Here is a 14,995-nt window from a genome sequence, read left to right as displayed (position 1 = left end):
ATGAGGTAAACTAAAAAAAATTAGAAAAAAACCTACTTAAGTTCTTATAAGTTTTGCAAACTGATAAGAAAAATGGTAAAAGTTACAAGTTCTAACCGGGTCGGGTCATTTTTCTTTCGTTTCTTTTGTATCATCAAAAGCAGCAGTCTCCCTTCCCAAGTAGTTGAAGCTCCGAAACCAGAATTTTGATATGGGGTACAAACATTATCAATATATTATATGTAGTTATCCAATATCGGACATTAAAAAACATGTTATAATCTTTTTAGTTGGAGGTACAATAACATGAAACATGTTTACAAATAATATTTTATATATATATAAAACAATTTTTTGGGGGTACTGTAATACCCCAACGCCCCATCTAACTCCGCCACTGGTTGAACGATGGTTATGCTGCTTACGACTAAACCAAAAAATCTTGCGTCTTTTGTCGTCTCTCATCCTCTCAACAAATTCAAAACTCACTCCCCCCTCCTTTCATTCACACATCCTTCATCATTTTTACAATCAGAACCTGAAAACTTTACCCCCAAAGCAGTTTCAGCTTCGTTTCAGTCAACAGCTTTTACCAATAGTCAAACACTGGTTACCAACCTCGATGATGCCCTCCAAGTGTTCGATGAAATGACAAAGATGCAGTCTTAGGCTATGGCTTCAAATGAGATATATTACCAGATGTATGCACTTTTAACACGCTCTTAAATGGTTATCATCTACTTTTTATTTCTCGAAATGAAAATTCTAGAATTTCAATTATGATCCAACATTATATACCTCAGGACTAAAGTAGTAAAACCATTATGCCAGAAACAGATAGACATTTGGCTTTTCAAGTTATTCTTATTTGTCATTTGTTAGATCCTATCCATATCCCAATGCAGGCCAGATACATTATTAGATGTATTTTAAAATGGGAACTAATTTTTACAATCTTTCAAACCATATTGTGTGGCCTTTGTTGCTAGCAAACCATTGTTTAAAATAATTGAAAAACTGAATGTCAAAATTTCCATGCATGAGTAACTCTCGAAAAAAGTTGCCAAGTGATTATTAATGAGATTTTCAAAAAGAAAATGTATCTTTTATAGTATACTATAGACATAGATTTCCATACTTATTACCATTGAAACAATAAGTTTATTTGTTTTTTTTCTATTGACCACTCAATATATATTGAGTGGTCAATATACTTTCATGTTTAGTTTATTTAACCACATCATCTTCTAATCATATTTCTTTTTATTCCTTAATTGTATTTTAGTTTTAAATATTTGTAATTTATTTACAAGTTAATTATTTCTATCAAATATTTAATAACATTTTATTTATGAAATATAAATTTTTAATGATTATATAATATTTTTAGTCTTTTTTTATAACTATGCCGCAAAAAATTTCATATTTTACGTTTATAAAATAAAGACGCGGTATACTTTTATTTATATTTTTGTTTGTTTGTGGCATTCAATATCTTTAAAATATAATATGTGTTTAAAAATGATTAATTAAATGGAGGGGATTTTAAAGAACAATTTAAACATATAAGGATAGGTTATATAAAATTAAAGAAAAAAATTATTGAAAGAGGTTAACCATTGGAAAGGTTATTTAATTATAAGTTAAAATTAATTGAATGATAAGGTGGTAATAATTTTTAGTGATAATATATGATAACCATTAGAGATGCTCGTACATTCGAGTTCATAAAGTAATGATTTGATGTGTATTAATATTTATGTTATATTTGTTAATCATTATAATATTGTATAAGACCATATAGGACAAACTTTCTGATATTATTTTTTATGATGATTATAAATAGATGACATGGATATTATTTTATAGACGAGAAATTAATAAAGAGTCTTCGTCCAACCTTTTTGCATTACAAAGAAAATACAAAATAGATATGGAATTTAAATTTGTAGTTATGTCATTATGACATTTGATATATAATTGTTATCTATATCCTATATAACTTTTATAAGATGACTTTTGCTAAGTTGTTATAAGGATAAAAACACATATATTATGGGACGTGCCTAATTAAGCATTATTTGGGTATAATAGTCTTTGCTACGTTGTTGTTTACTGACGTGGCTTTCAGTTTGGGGTAACTTTTCGATTGGTTGCGGTTACGTGTTAGATTTCAGTGTTTAATGGAAACTTTTAATCTTTTGGTTGACGTTTTTTGTTATTCAAATGTCGTCCAATTCATTGTGCCTCCAAGCTACATTGTAACTAGGGGTGAGCATAAGCGAATATTGAAACTTTGGAACTAGAACTGTAACCAATTACATCGATTCCTTAGATTTTGGAACCAAATCCGAAACCGCCAGGACCGATTCCGGTATCAGGTACCCGGTTTCTAATTAAGTTTCATAAAATTCAACCATTACAAACAATAAACCTAATATCACTCTCATCCCAAAAGTGTCTAATCCATTAACTCTCAGTGACTATCACCCCATCAACCTTATTGGATGCATGTATAAGGTGGTGGCTAAGTTGCTTGCAATCAGATTGAAACAGATGATTGGGTCGGTCGGCATACATTCAAGGCAAATACATACTCGACGAGCCTCTGGTAATGAATGAATTATTATTACAATGGGCAAAACAACAAAAGAAAAAAAATGCTATCCAAGGTTGATTTCAAAAAAATACTTCGACTCCATAAACTGGGGGCACTTGGACTCTGTCATGGGTCAAATGAAATTTGGCTGCAAATGGAGGAAATGGATATTGTGTTGTTTATACTCATCAAAAGCATCAATTTTGGTGAACGATGCTCTAACCGAAGGATTTCCAATATCCAGAGGGGTCCATCAAGGTGATCTACTATCACCATTTCTCTTCATCTTGTCCATGGAAGGACTAAATATTGCTATTAAGAGTGCCTGTGAAAAATCTCTAATTCGTGGGGTCAAACTACCAAGAGATGGTCCTTCCGTTTCACATCTATTCTATGATAACGATGCGATATTCGTTGGGGAATGAGATCGTGACAACATTAAAAACTTGTCCCGCATCCTAAAATGTTTCGATATATCTTCAGGGCTAAAAGTTAACTTCTTCAAATCGCGTTTATTCGGTGCGGGAGTATCAAATGCAAATTTGTCTGAGACTATTCTATTCACTTACCTGGGGGTTCCGGTGGGTGCTAACATGACACTGAAGAAGAACTAGAAACCAATTATTGACAAAATATCTTCCAAATTATCAAGTTGGAAAGACATATCTTTTTCGTTTGGGGGCCGTCTCACTCTCATTAAATCTGTTCTTGGCAGCCTCCCTACGTTCCACATGTCCATCTTTAGAGCTCCACAGGGTATCATAAACCAACTTGATGTTAGTATAGGGTCTTCGTTTTCCTCTTAAGAATGGTTCCTGTAATGAAAAGATTAGCAGCAAACGATGTGGCTGAGGCTCGAGTTGGACTCGATTCCCTTAAACAGATTCGCCGTCTGTTCCCAGGGTACAACAACCTTAGCAGTATTGTGTACTGCCGGATATGACGACTTGCCTGAAAGAATCGCCGGAAGCAGGAGTACAGAGAAGGAGGAAGAAGAAGAGTATTTTCATCTGTGTGTTTGAATGAGACGACCAAGGTCTTCTTTTATAGTTGAAACGGAAACAAATCACTAATTGATTGAGCGTTTAATGGCAATAAATGTCATTAATTACGCAATTAATGCATCCGTTACAGAATTCAAAAATAGGGACCAAAACTGTCAAGTTTAGCAAAAACGAGGGTAGCGCGCGCCCGAGTTTTCGGAGCTGCATTCGTGCCCATGCACGAGTTCGGTGTTTTTGGTCTACGGAACCAAGATTTGCACCCCCCCTGCGCGCGGGTAGGAATTGTAGCATAACCATAGACACAAGCTTGTAACCCTTCCATGCAATGAAGCTTATAAACCTTGTTGAGTTTGGTCTCTCTATCAATGTGGGACTCATTCCCACATTCCTCTCTTTTGCTAAACTTATTCTCAAATACCCATCTTTGAGTATCGATATCTCATTCACTTATACTCTATTTTGGACATATAATATATCGTTTCGAAGTCCTCATGGAGGAGAACACAAACCCACTTAGAGTTCGTTATATATACAACATATGTATATATTTATATATGTCCAAAGTTAGTAAAAATATAAATATTTATACTAAATTTCCAACAATCCCCCACATGAATGGAGATCGATCTCTGCACATCCAATTTCCAAACGAAATTTTCAACAGTTGAATCCTGCATAGGATAGGTAGGTATTACCCTTTGAACCCTCCCTTAAGAAGTTACACTTAATCTCCTAGCAGTTAGTAGATCTCGATGTCTTTGAACTAAGCTGCCATTTATGTAGACGACAATGTAAATCTCACAGGATTCTCCCTGACAAGGTCATATCCTCATAGACGTGTTCGTTTTGGTCATAAACACTAGCCTGGTTCTGCAAGAGCTTTAGGAATTGTGCCCCTATAATTCCCCTCGAAGCGACCCCACTTCTCTCTCACATAGGTGATTCCAAGAATCATTAAAAACCATATGTTTAGCCTAATTTTATCACTACATATAGGAATGGACTAGGAAGTCATGTTAACTCCCCGCAGTGACATGCCTCACTCATACAGTTAGGTTATCCTTTTGAACCCAGATCTTGGGATCTCCAGTCTTTTGGGTAAGGTTTCCTTCGTATGAATTTATTCATTCATGGGCTTTAGTCCCATTCCTCTTGACGACTTATAAACTACATCTCTACTTAAGCCTTTTGTAAGCGGATCCGCAATGTTATCCTTTGACTTCACACAGTCAACCGTGATAACCCCCGTAGAGATTAGTTGCCGTATCGTTTTATGTCTACGTCTAATGTACCTTGATTTCCCATTATACATTGTACTTTGAGCTCTACCAATTGCCGATTGGTTATCACAATGTATACATATGGCCGTTACCGGCTTAGGCCATTCGGGAATGTCCTCTACGAATTGACGTAGCCACTCCGCCTCTTCAGGACAAATATCCAAGGCGATAAATTCAGATTCCATCATGGATCTAGATATAACTGTTTGCTTGGATGATTTCCATGCTACAGCAGCACCTCCAAGTGTAAACACATATCCACTTGTAGATCTGGAATCTTTTATGTCAGATATCCAATTTGCATCTGTGTATCCTTCGATAACTGCTGGATGTCTGCCATAATGCAGTCCATATTCTCGCGTGTATCTCACATACCTCAGCAACCTAGTAATACTCTTCCAGTGTTCATAATTGGGTTTACTAGTGTATCTACTTAGTCTGCTCACAGCATATGCTAAGTCAGGTCTGGTACAACTCATTAGATACATCAGACTGCCAATAATTCTTGAATATTCCACTTGATTGACACTATCACCTCTATTTTTACGTAGATGTTGACTAGTGTCAATTGGAGTTCTAGCTATGCTAGTGTCTCCCTTAGCAAATTTTTCAAGAATTTTATCCACATAGTGTGTTTGACTTAAAATCAAACCACTTTGGGTTCTTGTGATCTTCACTCCAAGAATCACATCTGCTAAACCCATATCTTTCATGTCGAACCTGGATTTCAACATATCCTTCGTGGATCTTATTATCTTGTCATCACTACCAATGATAAGCATATCATCGACATACAAACACAAGATGACATAACCATGAGTGGTGTTTTTCACATAGATACACTTATCACACTCATTGATTCTAAAGCCACTTTCCATCATGACTTGATCAAACTTTTGATACCATTGTTTAGGAGCTTGTTTTAATCCATATAGAGACTTAACAAGTTTACAAACCTTGTTCTCTTGTCCCGAGGCAATGAAGCCCTCAGGTTGCTCCATATAAATTTCTTCTTCCAACTCCCCATTTAGGAAAGCCGTTTTTACATCCATTTGATGAACTTGCAAGTTTCTGATAGCTGCAATGGCAAGAACTAATCTAATGGATGTTATCCGCTTTACCGGCGAATATGTATCAAAGTAGTCTAGACCTTCCTTTTGTCTATAACCTTTGATTACTAGTCTTGCCTTGTATTTATCAATACTGCCATCAGGTTTCATCTTTCTCTTAAAAATCCAACGGTAACCTAGTGGCTTGCTACCTGGAGGTAGATCCACTAGTTCCCATGTGTGATTTTGTAAGATAGATTCTACCTCATTTTTGATGGCTTCTTTCCATTGAGGTCCCTCAGAAGAAGTTACCGCCTCTTGGTAGGTTTTAGGTTCACTTTCCACCACATAGGTGAAGAAATCATCACCAAATGATTTTTCAACTCTAGCCCTCTTACTTCTTCTGGGTTCTATCTCTTCCTCCTCGGATTGAGCTTGTTCTTCCTCTCAAACAGCTTCGTTGTTTGGTAAAGATGGACTTTCAACTTCCTTGTTCAAACAGGGAAACACATCTTCAAAGAATGAAGCATTCCTTGATTCCATTATGGTATTCTTGTGTATTTTAGGATTCTTAGAATCATGCATAAGAAACCGATAAGCACTACTACTTTGTGCATACCCAATGAATACACAATCCACTGTTTTAGGCCCTAACTTTTGTACCTTAGGTGGTGGCACTACAACTTTAGCTAGGCACCCCCACACTCGTAAGTACTTATACGATGGCTTTCTTCCCATCCAAAGTTCATACGGTGTTTCATTCTTTTCTTTGCGAGGTATCTTATTTAAAAGATAGTTAGCCGACAAAATAGCTTCCCCCCACATTGACTGGTTTACACCCGAACTAATTATCATGGCATTGACCATTTCTTTCAAGGTACGGTTCTTTCTTTCAGCAATCCCATTGGATTGAGGTGAATAGGGTGATGTGAATTCATGACGAATTCCATTTTTAGCACAAAAATCAGCATATGGAGAAACATATTCCCCACCCCTATCACTTCTAACCACTTTAATTCTCTTGTTGAGTTGATTCTCAACTTCATTTTTGTACAAGACAAACTTGTCTATTGCTTCATCTTTACTCTTAAGTAAATATATGTAGCAATATTTCGTGCTATCATCGATGAATGTAATGAAGTATTTGTTCCCACCTTGAGTAGGAATTGACTTTAGATCACACATATCAGTGTGAATTAAATCAAGAGGTTCGGTGTTTCTTTTGATTGTTTGGAAAGACAATCTAGTTTGTTTGGCTTCAACACATGTGGGGCATTTGTGATTTGAGTCAATATTAAGTTTTGGTATGTATTCTAGTTTAATTAATCGCTTAATTGAATTGTAATTTACATGTCCTAAGCGACCATGCCAAACATTTGAACACTCAAGAAAATAAGCAGAACTAGATCTTTCATTATTCATTTTGTTTGTCACCATTACATTCAATTTGAACATGCCATTCAAGGCATATCCTTTTCCCACAAACATACCATTCTTGGACAAAACAAACTTGTCCGACTCAAACACTAGCTTAAAACCAAATTGGTTTAACAAACCACCCAACACTAGATTCTTACGAAGTTCAGGAACATACAATACATCCCTAAGCTTCACTTCTTTCCCCGAAGTCATTTTTAGAATGACATCACCAACACCTTTGATATCTGCGGTAGCTGCATTTCCCATGTAGAGCTTTTCACCATCTTCAACTTCTTTGTAGGTGTTGAAAACACTCTTGTCATGACACACATGACGAGTAGCTCCCGTGTCAATCCACCACTCCTTTGAATTTGTATTCTTGAGAGTCACTTCAGAAACCATAGCCGTGAGATCAGTTATCATGGCCACCAACTCCATGTTATCATTCACCATGTTTGCTTGACGGTTTTACCTCTTAGGTTGAGGGCACTCCGAAGCCTTGTGACCCGGTTGGCCACAGTTGTAGCACTTGAACTTCTTCTTGAAAGTTCCTGCCTTGGGGCCTAGGTTTTTGCCCTTTGCTTTCCCTTTGTCAGGTACCTTGCCTTTGCTTTTGGAAGTTTGACCAGCTTCCACCATATGAACCGTAGAAGATTCACCTTCATTGCCTTTCTTCAAGGCCATTCTATTGTCTTCTTCAATGCGAAGACGCACCACCAGTTCCTCCACAGACATCTCCTTTCGCTTATGCTTAAGGTAATTTTTGAAGTCTATCCAACCAGGAGGGAGCTTTTTAACCATTGATGCAACTTGGAATGATTCATTAAGATCCATCCCTTCTGCATTGTTATCATGTATGATGACCTGAAGGTCTTGGACTTGACTCATAACAGATTTTGAGTCAACCATTTTGTATTCCAAGAACTTAGCAACAACATGCTTCTTAGTTCCAGCATCTTCTGTCTTATACTTCCTTTCCAAAGATTCCCATAGTTCTTTAGCAGTTGCAACTTTACAATAAACATTGTAAAGTGCATCAGCCAGGTCATTCAATACATAGTTGCGGCACAGAAATTCTGAATGCTTCCATGCATCCACTACATTCACAGATTGAGCATCAGCCTGCCCCTCAGCAATTACAGGAGCAGTTTCTGTTAGGAATAGAGCCAGATTCAAGGTGGTCAAGTAGAACAACATCTCCTGTTGCCACCTCTTGAAGTTCAGACCAGAAAATTTTTCAGGTCTCTCAACATGATTAGCCATGATGTTTGGAACTGGTGTATTTGGGTTCACAGGAGGGTTAGCACCAGCAGCAGGAGTTCCAGTAGCAGCGGGAGTTCCAGACATTCTGAAAGAATCGTAACCACAGTTAAATAGATTACAGGAAAAAGTCGATACAAAATCGATTCAGAATAAAAGAAAAGGAAAAAACGAAATGGTTAGAACAAAGAATAATCTGTTTAAGACTGTTAGTATAGGGTCTTCGTTTTCCTCATAAGAATGGTTCCTGTAATGAAAAGATTAGCAGCAAACGATGTGGCTGAGGCTCGAGTTGGACTCGATTCCCTTAAACAGATTCGCCGTCTGTTCCCAGGGTACAACAACCTTAGCAGTATTGTGTACTGCCGGATATGACGACTTGCCTGAAAGAATCGCCGGAAGCAGGAGTACAGAGAAGGAGGAAGTAGAAGAGTATTTTCATCTGTGTGTTTGAATGAGACGGCCAAGGTCTTCTTTTATAGTTGAAACGGAAACAAATCACTAATTGATTGAGCGTTTAATGGCAATAAATGTCATTAATTACGCAATTAATGCATCCGTTACAGAATTCAAAAATAGGGACCAAAACTGTCAAGTTTAGCAAAAACGAGGGTAGCGCGCGCCCGAGTTTTCGGAGCTGCATTCGTGTCCGCAGGTCGCGCCCATGCATGAGTTCGGTGTTTTTGGTCTACGGAACCAAGATTTGCACACCCCCCCTGCGCGCGGGTAGGAATTGTAGCATAACCATAGACACAAGCTTGTAAGTCTTCCATGCAATGAAGCTTATAAACCTTGTTGAGTTTGGTCTCTCTACCAATGTGGGACTCATTCCCACATTCCTCTCTTTTGCTAAACTTATTCTCAAATACCCATCTTTGAGTATCGATATCTCATTCACTTATACTCTATTTTGGACATATAATATATCGTTTCGAAGTCCTCATGGAGGAGAACACAAACCCACTTAGAGTTCGTTATATATACAACATATGTATATATTTATATATGTCCAAAGTTAGTAAAAATATAAATATTTATACTAAATTTCCAACACTTGAAAATATCAGACGGAGATTCTTATGGGGATGAGCTTAAAAAGAAAATTCATTGGGTTGAATGGTCAAAAGTCATTGTGCCAAAATCAGAAGGGGGTTTAGGTGTTGGTTCTCTACTCGCTCAAAACACTGCTCTACTAATCAAATGGTGGTGGAGGCTCATGAATGAAAAAGGAAGTTTATGGAAAGATGTCATTGTAAGCATTTATAACTTACACAACAAATCGACACATACATTGCGAGAAAAACATCAAATGGAATGTGGTGCAATATTTCTAAGGCAGTCAGGTCCATCAAAAAGCTTCACATTGATTATAAGGACATTTTGCCCTTACCCCTGGATCAGATGTCAATATTCTATTCTGGAAAGATTCCTGGTGCAGTAATACTCCTTTCTTTCTCAAATTTCCCCACTTGTGCTCGCTAGAAACAGTTAAATGTTGTCTACTGGGTGATAGACTTTCTAATAATTGGTTTTCATGGATGTGGAGATTAAACAGGCCCTAAAGAATTAAATCAATTATTGCATCTATATAGGGATATTGGTAATTTGAATACCGAGCAAAACTCCAAATTCGGATTCAGATTCACTCTCAATTCCAGTGTTGAACATACTATGAATATTATGAGGAAGCTATTAGAATCTAAACTGATTCCGTACAAAGGGACGTCAATCTGGAGGTCAAAGATCAACCTTTTTAAAGTGCGTTGTTTCACATGGAGGGATGTGTTAGGTAGAATTTCGGTGGAAGAAACCTTGGCAATTTGGGGAATTAATACCCCCAACTCTATGTGTCCTATGTATAATAACGAGATTAAAACGGTTGGCCATCTTCTCATTACATGTGAATATTCTAGATTAGTGCAACATTGGATATTCAAATGGTGTGGTATTGATAACAGATCGTTCTCAAATATTAAAGAATTCATAGATTTCAAGGCTGCTTGGGGAAACTGCCCTAGGAAGAAAGCGACCTTAATCATGGTGTTTTACTTCCTTATTTGGAACATTTGGCTATCCAGGAATGATAAGATCTTCAAACGAATTGGTATGAATCCTACAAAAATAGTTAACAACATAATCTCGTTGTAACGCCCATAGATTCGGGCTAGTCAATTTAGAGACAATAAGCGTCAAAAATGACTTTTGATAAAAGATTATTTAGAATAAATAATCTTAACTAAATTATAGTATATGTCACAAGGATTCCATACATATAAAGAACGTCGAAATCCGAGTTATAACGAAGAAGTTATGACCCGTCGAAGTTTTTTGGCTAAACCGGCACGGCACCGCGTAACGTAAAAAGTGAATTTTTGATAAAATACTTTTTAGCCTTAGTAATCTAAACTAAAGTCGTAGTACATGTTAAACCGAGAACATACATAAAAATAACGTCCAAATCTGACTTTGTATGAGGAGGTTATGATTTTTCTAAATGAGAATTGAAGATCTCATTAATAGGAGTTCAACGATAAAAAGACAGTCGAAAACGAAGTCCGTATGTAGAAGTTAATATTTTTACACGGTCGCTAAACAGTGTAATCTTCTCATACTATTAAATTTAAAATCGGTCGAGAATTAGCTGATGGTGTCAAAAAGATAGTTGTAGATCTTGTCAATACCTACTCGTGGATATAAAGAACGTTGAAAACGGAGCTCGTATGCGAAAATTACAGAATTTAAAAGTCGGAAGGGTGCTGCTGCGAAAGGGGTGATGTGGCTTAATCTGGACCATTGCTTTCTCCCCACGCCTTGCCACCAGAGGGAGACATGTGGCGCCAAATCGACGAGTAGGTCCAAAATTCAGCCTATAAATACCATGCGAGAGTGCCTTCTGTAACGTCTGGTTCTTGGTATGCATTTAATTTATAATTATTCACTTTTGTATAGAAACTCGACGAGTTGGAGACCCCAAACTTGTCGAGTAGAGATGAATTGGACCTCGGATTTTGGAAACCTACTCGACGAGTTGGGGAGCCTCAAATCGACGAGTAGGATGGCAGAAATGAAACCCTAATTTCGGGGTTTTGCACCCTATTTAAGCACCTTAACCCCAAGGTGTTGGCCTTATCTCCAGCCTCCACTGCCCAAAACCCTAATCTCGAAACCTTAAGCCATTTTTGGTGATTGTGAGCTAATCTTGTGCTTTCTTGGTGAGTTTGAAGAAGGAGAAGCTTGAAGGAGGAGCAATAATGTATGGGAGGAGAGTAGATCTAGAAGTTGAGCTTCATTTATGGTTCATCTAAGGTATAATGCTTCAACCTTGTCTATGGCATGCTTAGATCTAGTCTTAGGGTGTTTTACTTCATGTTTTGGTCCAAGTATGTTGATGGTTGGGATTTGGACGTCCCATTTGGGCAAACCTTTCAGATCTAGGGTCTTGAGGGGACTTCATGGCATAAAGGTGCCAACTTTATGGCCATAGGAGTCCCATGCAACTTCTAGACCATCTTTTTTGGTCTTTTAAGCCCTAGTAGGTCATGCATGCAAGGAAAGATGGGGACTTTACATGATCAAACTGTCCCTAGAGTCCAGATCTATGACCTCATGGTCTACCTTGAAGTTTTGATGGCTTTTGGAGTTGGATCTATTCCCTTTTGAGTTAGCGTTTGAGTTTATGTGTTGAGGAGAGGTCCTTAATGGGTAAAGTTGGAAACATTACCCTCCTAGACGTATTTCCAGCTTTGATCCAAAAGATAGGGCCTTGGTTTGAAGAATAAGGACTTAATGCATTAAGAACCATGACAGACTGAAGAACTCGATGAGTACATAAGGGAACTCGACGAGTTGATTTGGAAGTGTCCCGACTCTATTGGAAAAAGAAGGACTCAACGAGTTGTAGGAGAAACTCGACGAGTCGACTCGGGATATCGCGATTCTTTGAGTAAAGGAGGAACTCGGCGATTTTGAGGAGAACTCGAAGAGTTGGATCGCGATTCCATGAATTTATGATTTTTGAGGACTCGGCGAGTTGAAAGAAAAACTCGACGAGTCGAGTCAACTCGAAGCGTTGACTTTGACTTTGACTTTGACCAAGTTGACCCGTAAGGGGTTATGAGTATGAAAGGGTAATTAAGGAAATCTGTTATGTTTAGAAGCTTGAGTGGGGTTGACATTCAGAGCCGAGGATTTTCAGCTGCTGCTAGTATTCAAGGTGAGTTACCTTCCTGTGTGAGTGGGTCGAAGGCATCAATGTCGGCCCACTAGTAGCTATTTATAGTAAAGATGATTGTCTTTGTGATAATTTTCTGGTATGCCACTATCTGTTATGATTTATGTGCTTATTGCTATGTTACTATGTGGTAGTGGTAGGGGTGAAATAGTCCCCATAACCGGTTGAAATAAACCGGAGGGTAGGTCGGGTACCCAGATATTCCCGACAGGGTAGGTCGAGCACCCATATATGCTGGATAGGGTAGTTCGGGGATCTAGATATGCCTGACAGGGTAGGTCGGGCACCCAGATATGTCTGGCAGTATGTTGTTATGTGGTGTGATGGGGGAACTCACTAAGCTTTGTGCTTACGGTTTTCATCTTTGGTTTCAGGTACTTCTTCTTCAAAAGGAAAGGATTCGGCATGATTGCAGCACATCACACCATGATTTCTGCACATGAGATCTTTGGGATTTGTACTCTGATGTTGTTTTATTTTGACATGTTTTGATTATCGACATACTGGTTTTGATATGGGATGACTGGTGGTTGTCGAGGCCAACAAAATAAATACCCTAAATATTACACACTAAAATAGTGTATATTGGTAAATGGATCGTATCCACGGAGATTGGTTCAATTTTATAACTCTATGAAAAATCTCTTTGTAATAACACGCGTAAAAAAACAATAAAAGTAAAAATGGGGGGTTTGGTCTTTTTAAAATACTTGAAATAAAACTAGAATTAAACTAAGATTTAGATGGACAATTCAACAAAAATAAGAGTTTGATGTAAAATCAATAAGGGAATGATGGTTGACTTAAGGTTTCCTCACTTTGACTTTTGATGAACATATCCTTAGAGCCCAATGGTGCAATACTTGTTTTAAATCCTTAATTTGGCTATAGTAATCCAAGAAACTTGAGATTACCTAGACTTTTCTTAGTTTTTAAAATTGTTAGAGAAGCTCATAACAATTTCCTTAGTCAAAGTCACAATTTCCATTAAGCATGTAATTAGTGAAAGTCAACTAGAATTAAGAACCAAAAAGTCAACAAATCCAAGAGGAGTCAAATGCTTTCCATGTTGGGGAAAATGTTTTTATGATTGTGTGAAGCAAAACTAACATAAAAATTATTTGTTGCTTGCTAATTTGAGGATCCTTTACTTAATCAAGAAATTAGCCAACTAATCATCACAAGCATATTTAAACTCATGAATAAAAACATACAAGTAGTAATAAGATGTTAAAACACAAAACATTCTCATAAAGATTCAAGAACTAGTTAATGGAGTCTTCAACATTCAACATAAGTCAAAGGATTTCACCAAAGTCAACCAAATTTTGTTTAGTCAAGCATGACTAAACTCATGAAAACAAAGTAAGTAAAGATTGTACCAAACATTTTACAAGATTCAAGAGCAAAATGATGAAGTTCTTCAAGGTTTTTGATCTTCAAAATGCTCCAAATTCTCCAGAGAATGCTCCCAAGTTCGGATGTGCAAAAGTTGAGAAAAGTGGCACACCAACCTTCCCCATATAGAGCTCCAATTAAAATCCCGAAAATGCCCCTGCAGAAATCCATGCGGGCCGCGTGGAAACCTTACGCGAGCCGTGTAAGAGAGACGGAGATTGGACTTCTTCAATTTGTAACATCCATAAAATCATGCCAAATTTAGACTTTTTTAAAAACATTCCAAAACCATTGATTATTACAAACTTGTTTCCAAATTAGTTCAGTGTCAAAATATCCCAGAATTAAATCATAAACAATAGGAGGTGTACGATCACGCCTTCGCCTTCCCGCGATCGTCAGAAGTACCTGAAACAAAATCAACAACTGTAAGCTCGAAGCTTAGTGAGTTCCCCCCAAAATACCCATACACACATCAACATATACATAAACACAAACAACATACTATGGGTCCAATCAACCATCGGGTTGGTATACCCAAGACCCTCAACCATCGGGTTGGAATGCCAACATACTATAGGTCCAGTCATCCTCGGGATGGAATACCCCAGGCCCACAACCATCGGGTTGGAATGCCCTCGTACTACGAGTCCAATCATCCTCAGGATGGAATACTCACGGCCACAACCATCGGGTTGGAATGCTCAGGTATGGTGGCTCTCGCACAAAGCAGATGAGCCTCAACCACCAATCAAACATGTGCACATATATCACAT

At 37.6% G+C, this 14,995-nt stretch overlaps 1 protein-coding gene across 1 annotated transcript; it reads right to left on the bottom strand.

Annotated features, from left to right (window-relative positions):
• Positions 1-7,798: 7,798 nt before the first annotated feature.
• Positions 7,799-9,032, bottom strand: LOC145131111 (uncharacterized). The gene is made up of 2 exons (XM_079065843.1): positions 8,974-9,032; positions 7,799-8,678 (listed from the first exon to the last, which is right to left on the bottom strand). Exons 1-2 carry the CDS (start codon positions 9,030-9,032, stop codon positions 7,799-7,801), a joined length of 939 nt encoding a protein of 312 aa, XP_078921969.1.
• Between the last annotated feature and the right edge of the window lie 5,963 nt (positions 9,033-14,995).

This window comes from Lactuca virosa, chromosome 8 (assembly GCF_052849685.1).
Source record: "Lactuca virosa cultivar CGN04683 chromosome 8, Lactuca_virosa_CGN04683_v6, whole genome shotgun sequence".
Classification (NCBI taxonomy): Eukaryota; Viridiplantae; Streptophyta; class Magnoliopsida; order Asterales; family Asteraceae; genus Lactuca; species Lactuca virosa.
The sequence above is the reverse complement of the archived record's forward strand: the minus strand, read 5'-3'. Positions and strand labels throughout refer to the sequence as shown.

Bases quoted from the DNA above. Each gene is read 5' to 3' on its own strand.
- LOC145131111 (XM_079065843.1), bottom strand. From the start codon at position 9,032: ATGAAAATACTCTTCTACTTCCTCCTTCTCTGTACTCCTGCTTCCGGC. The intron at 8,679-8,973 runs GCAAGTCGTCAT...CGATTCTTTCAG, and splicing joins GCTTCCGGCGATTCTTTCAG to AATGTCTGGAACTCCCGCTG.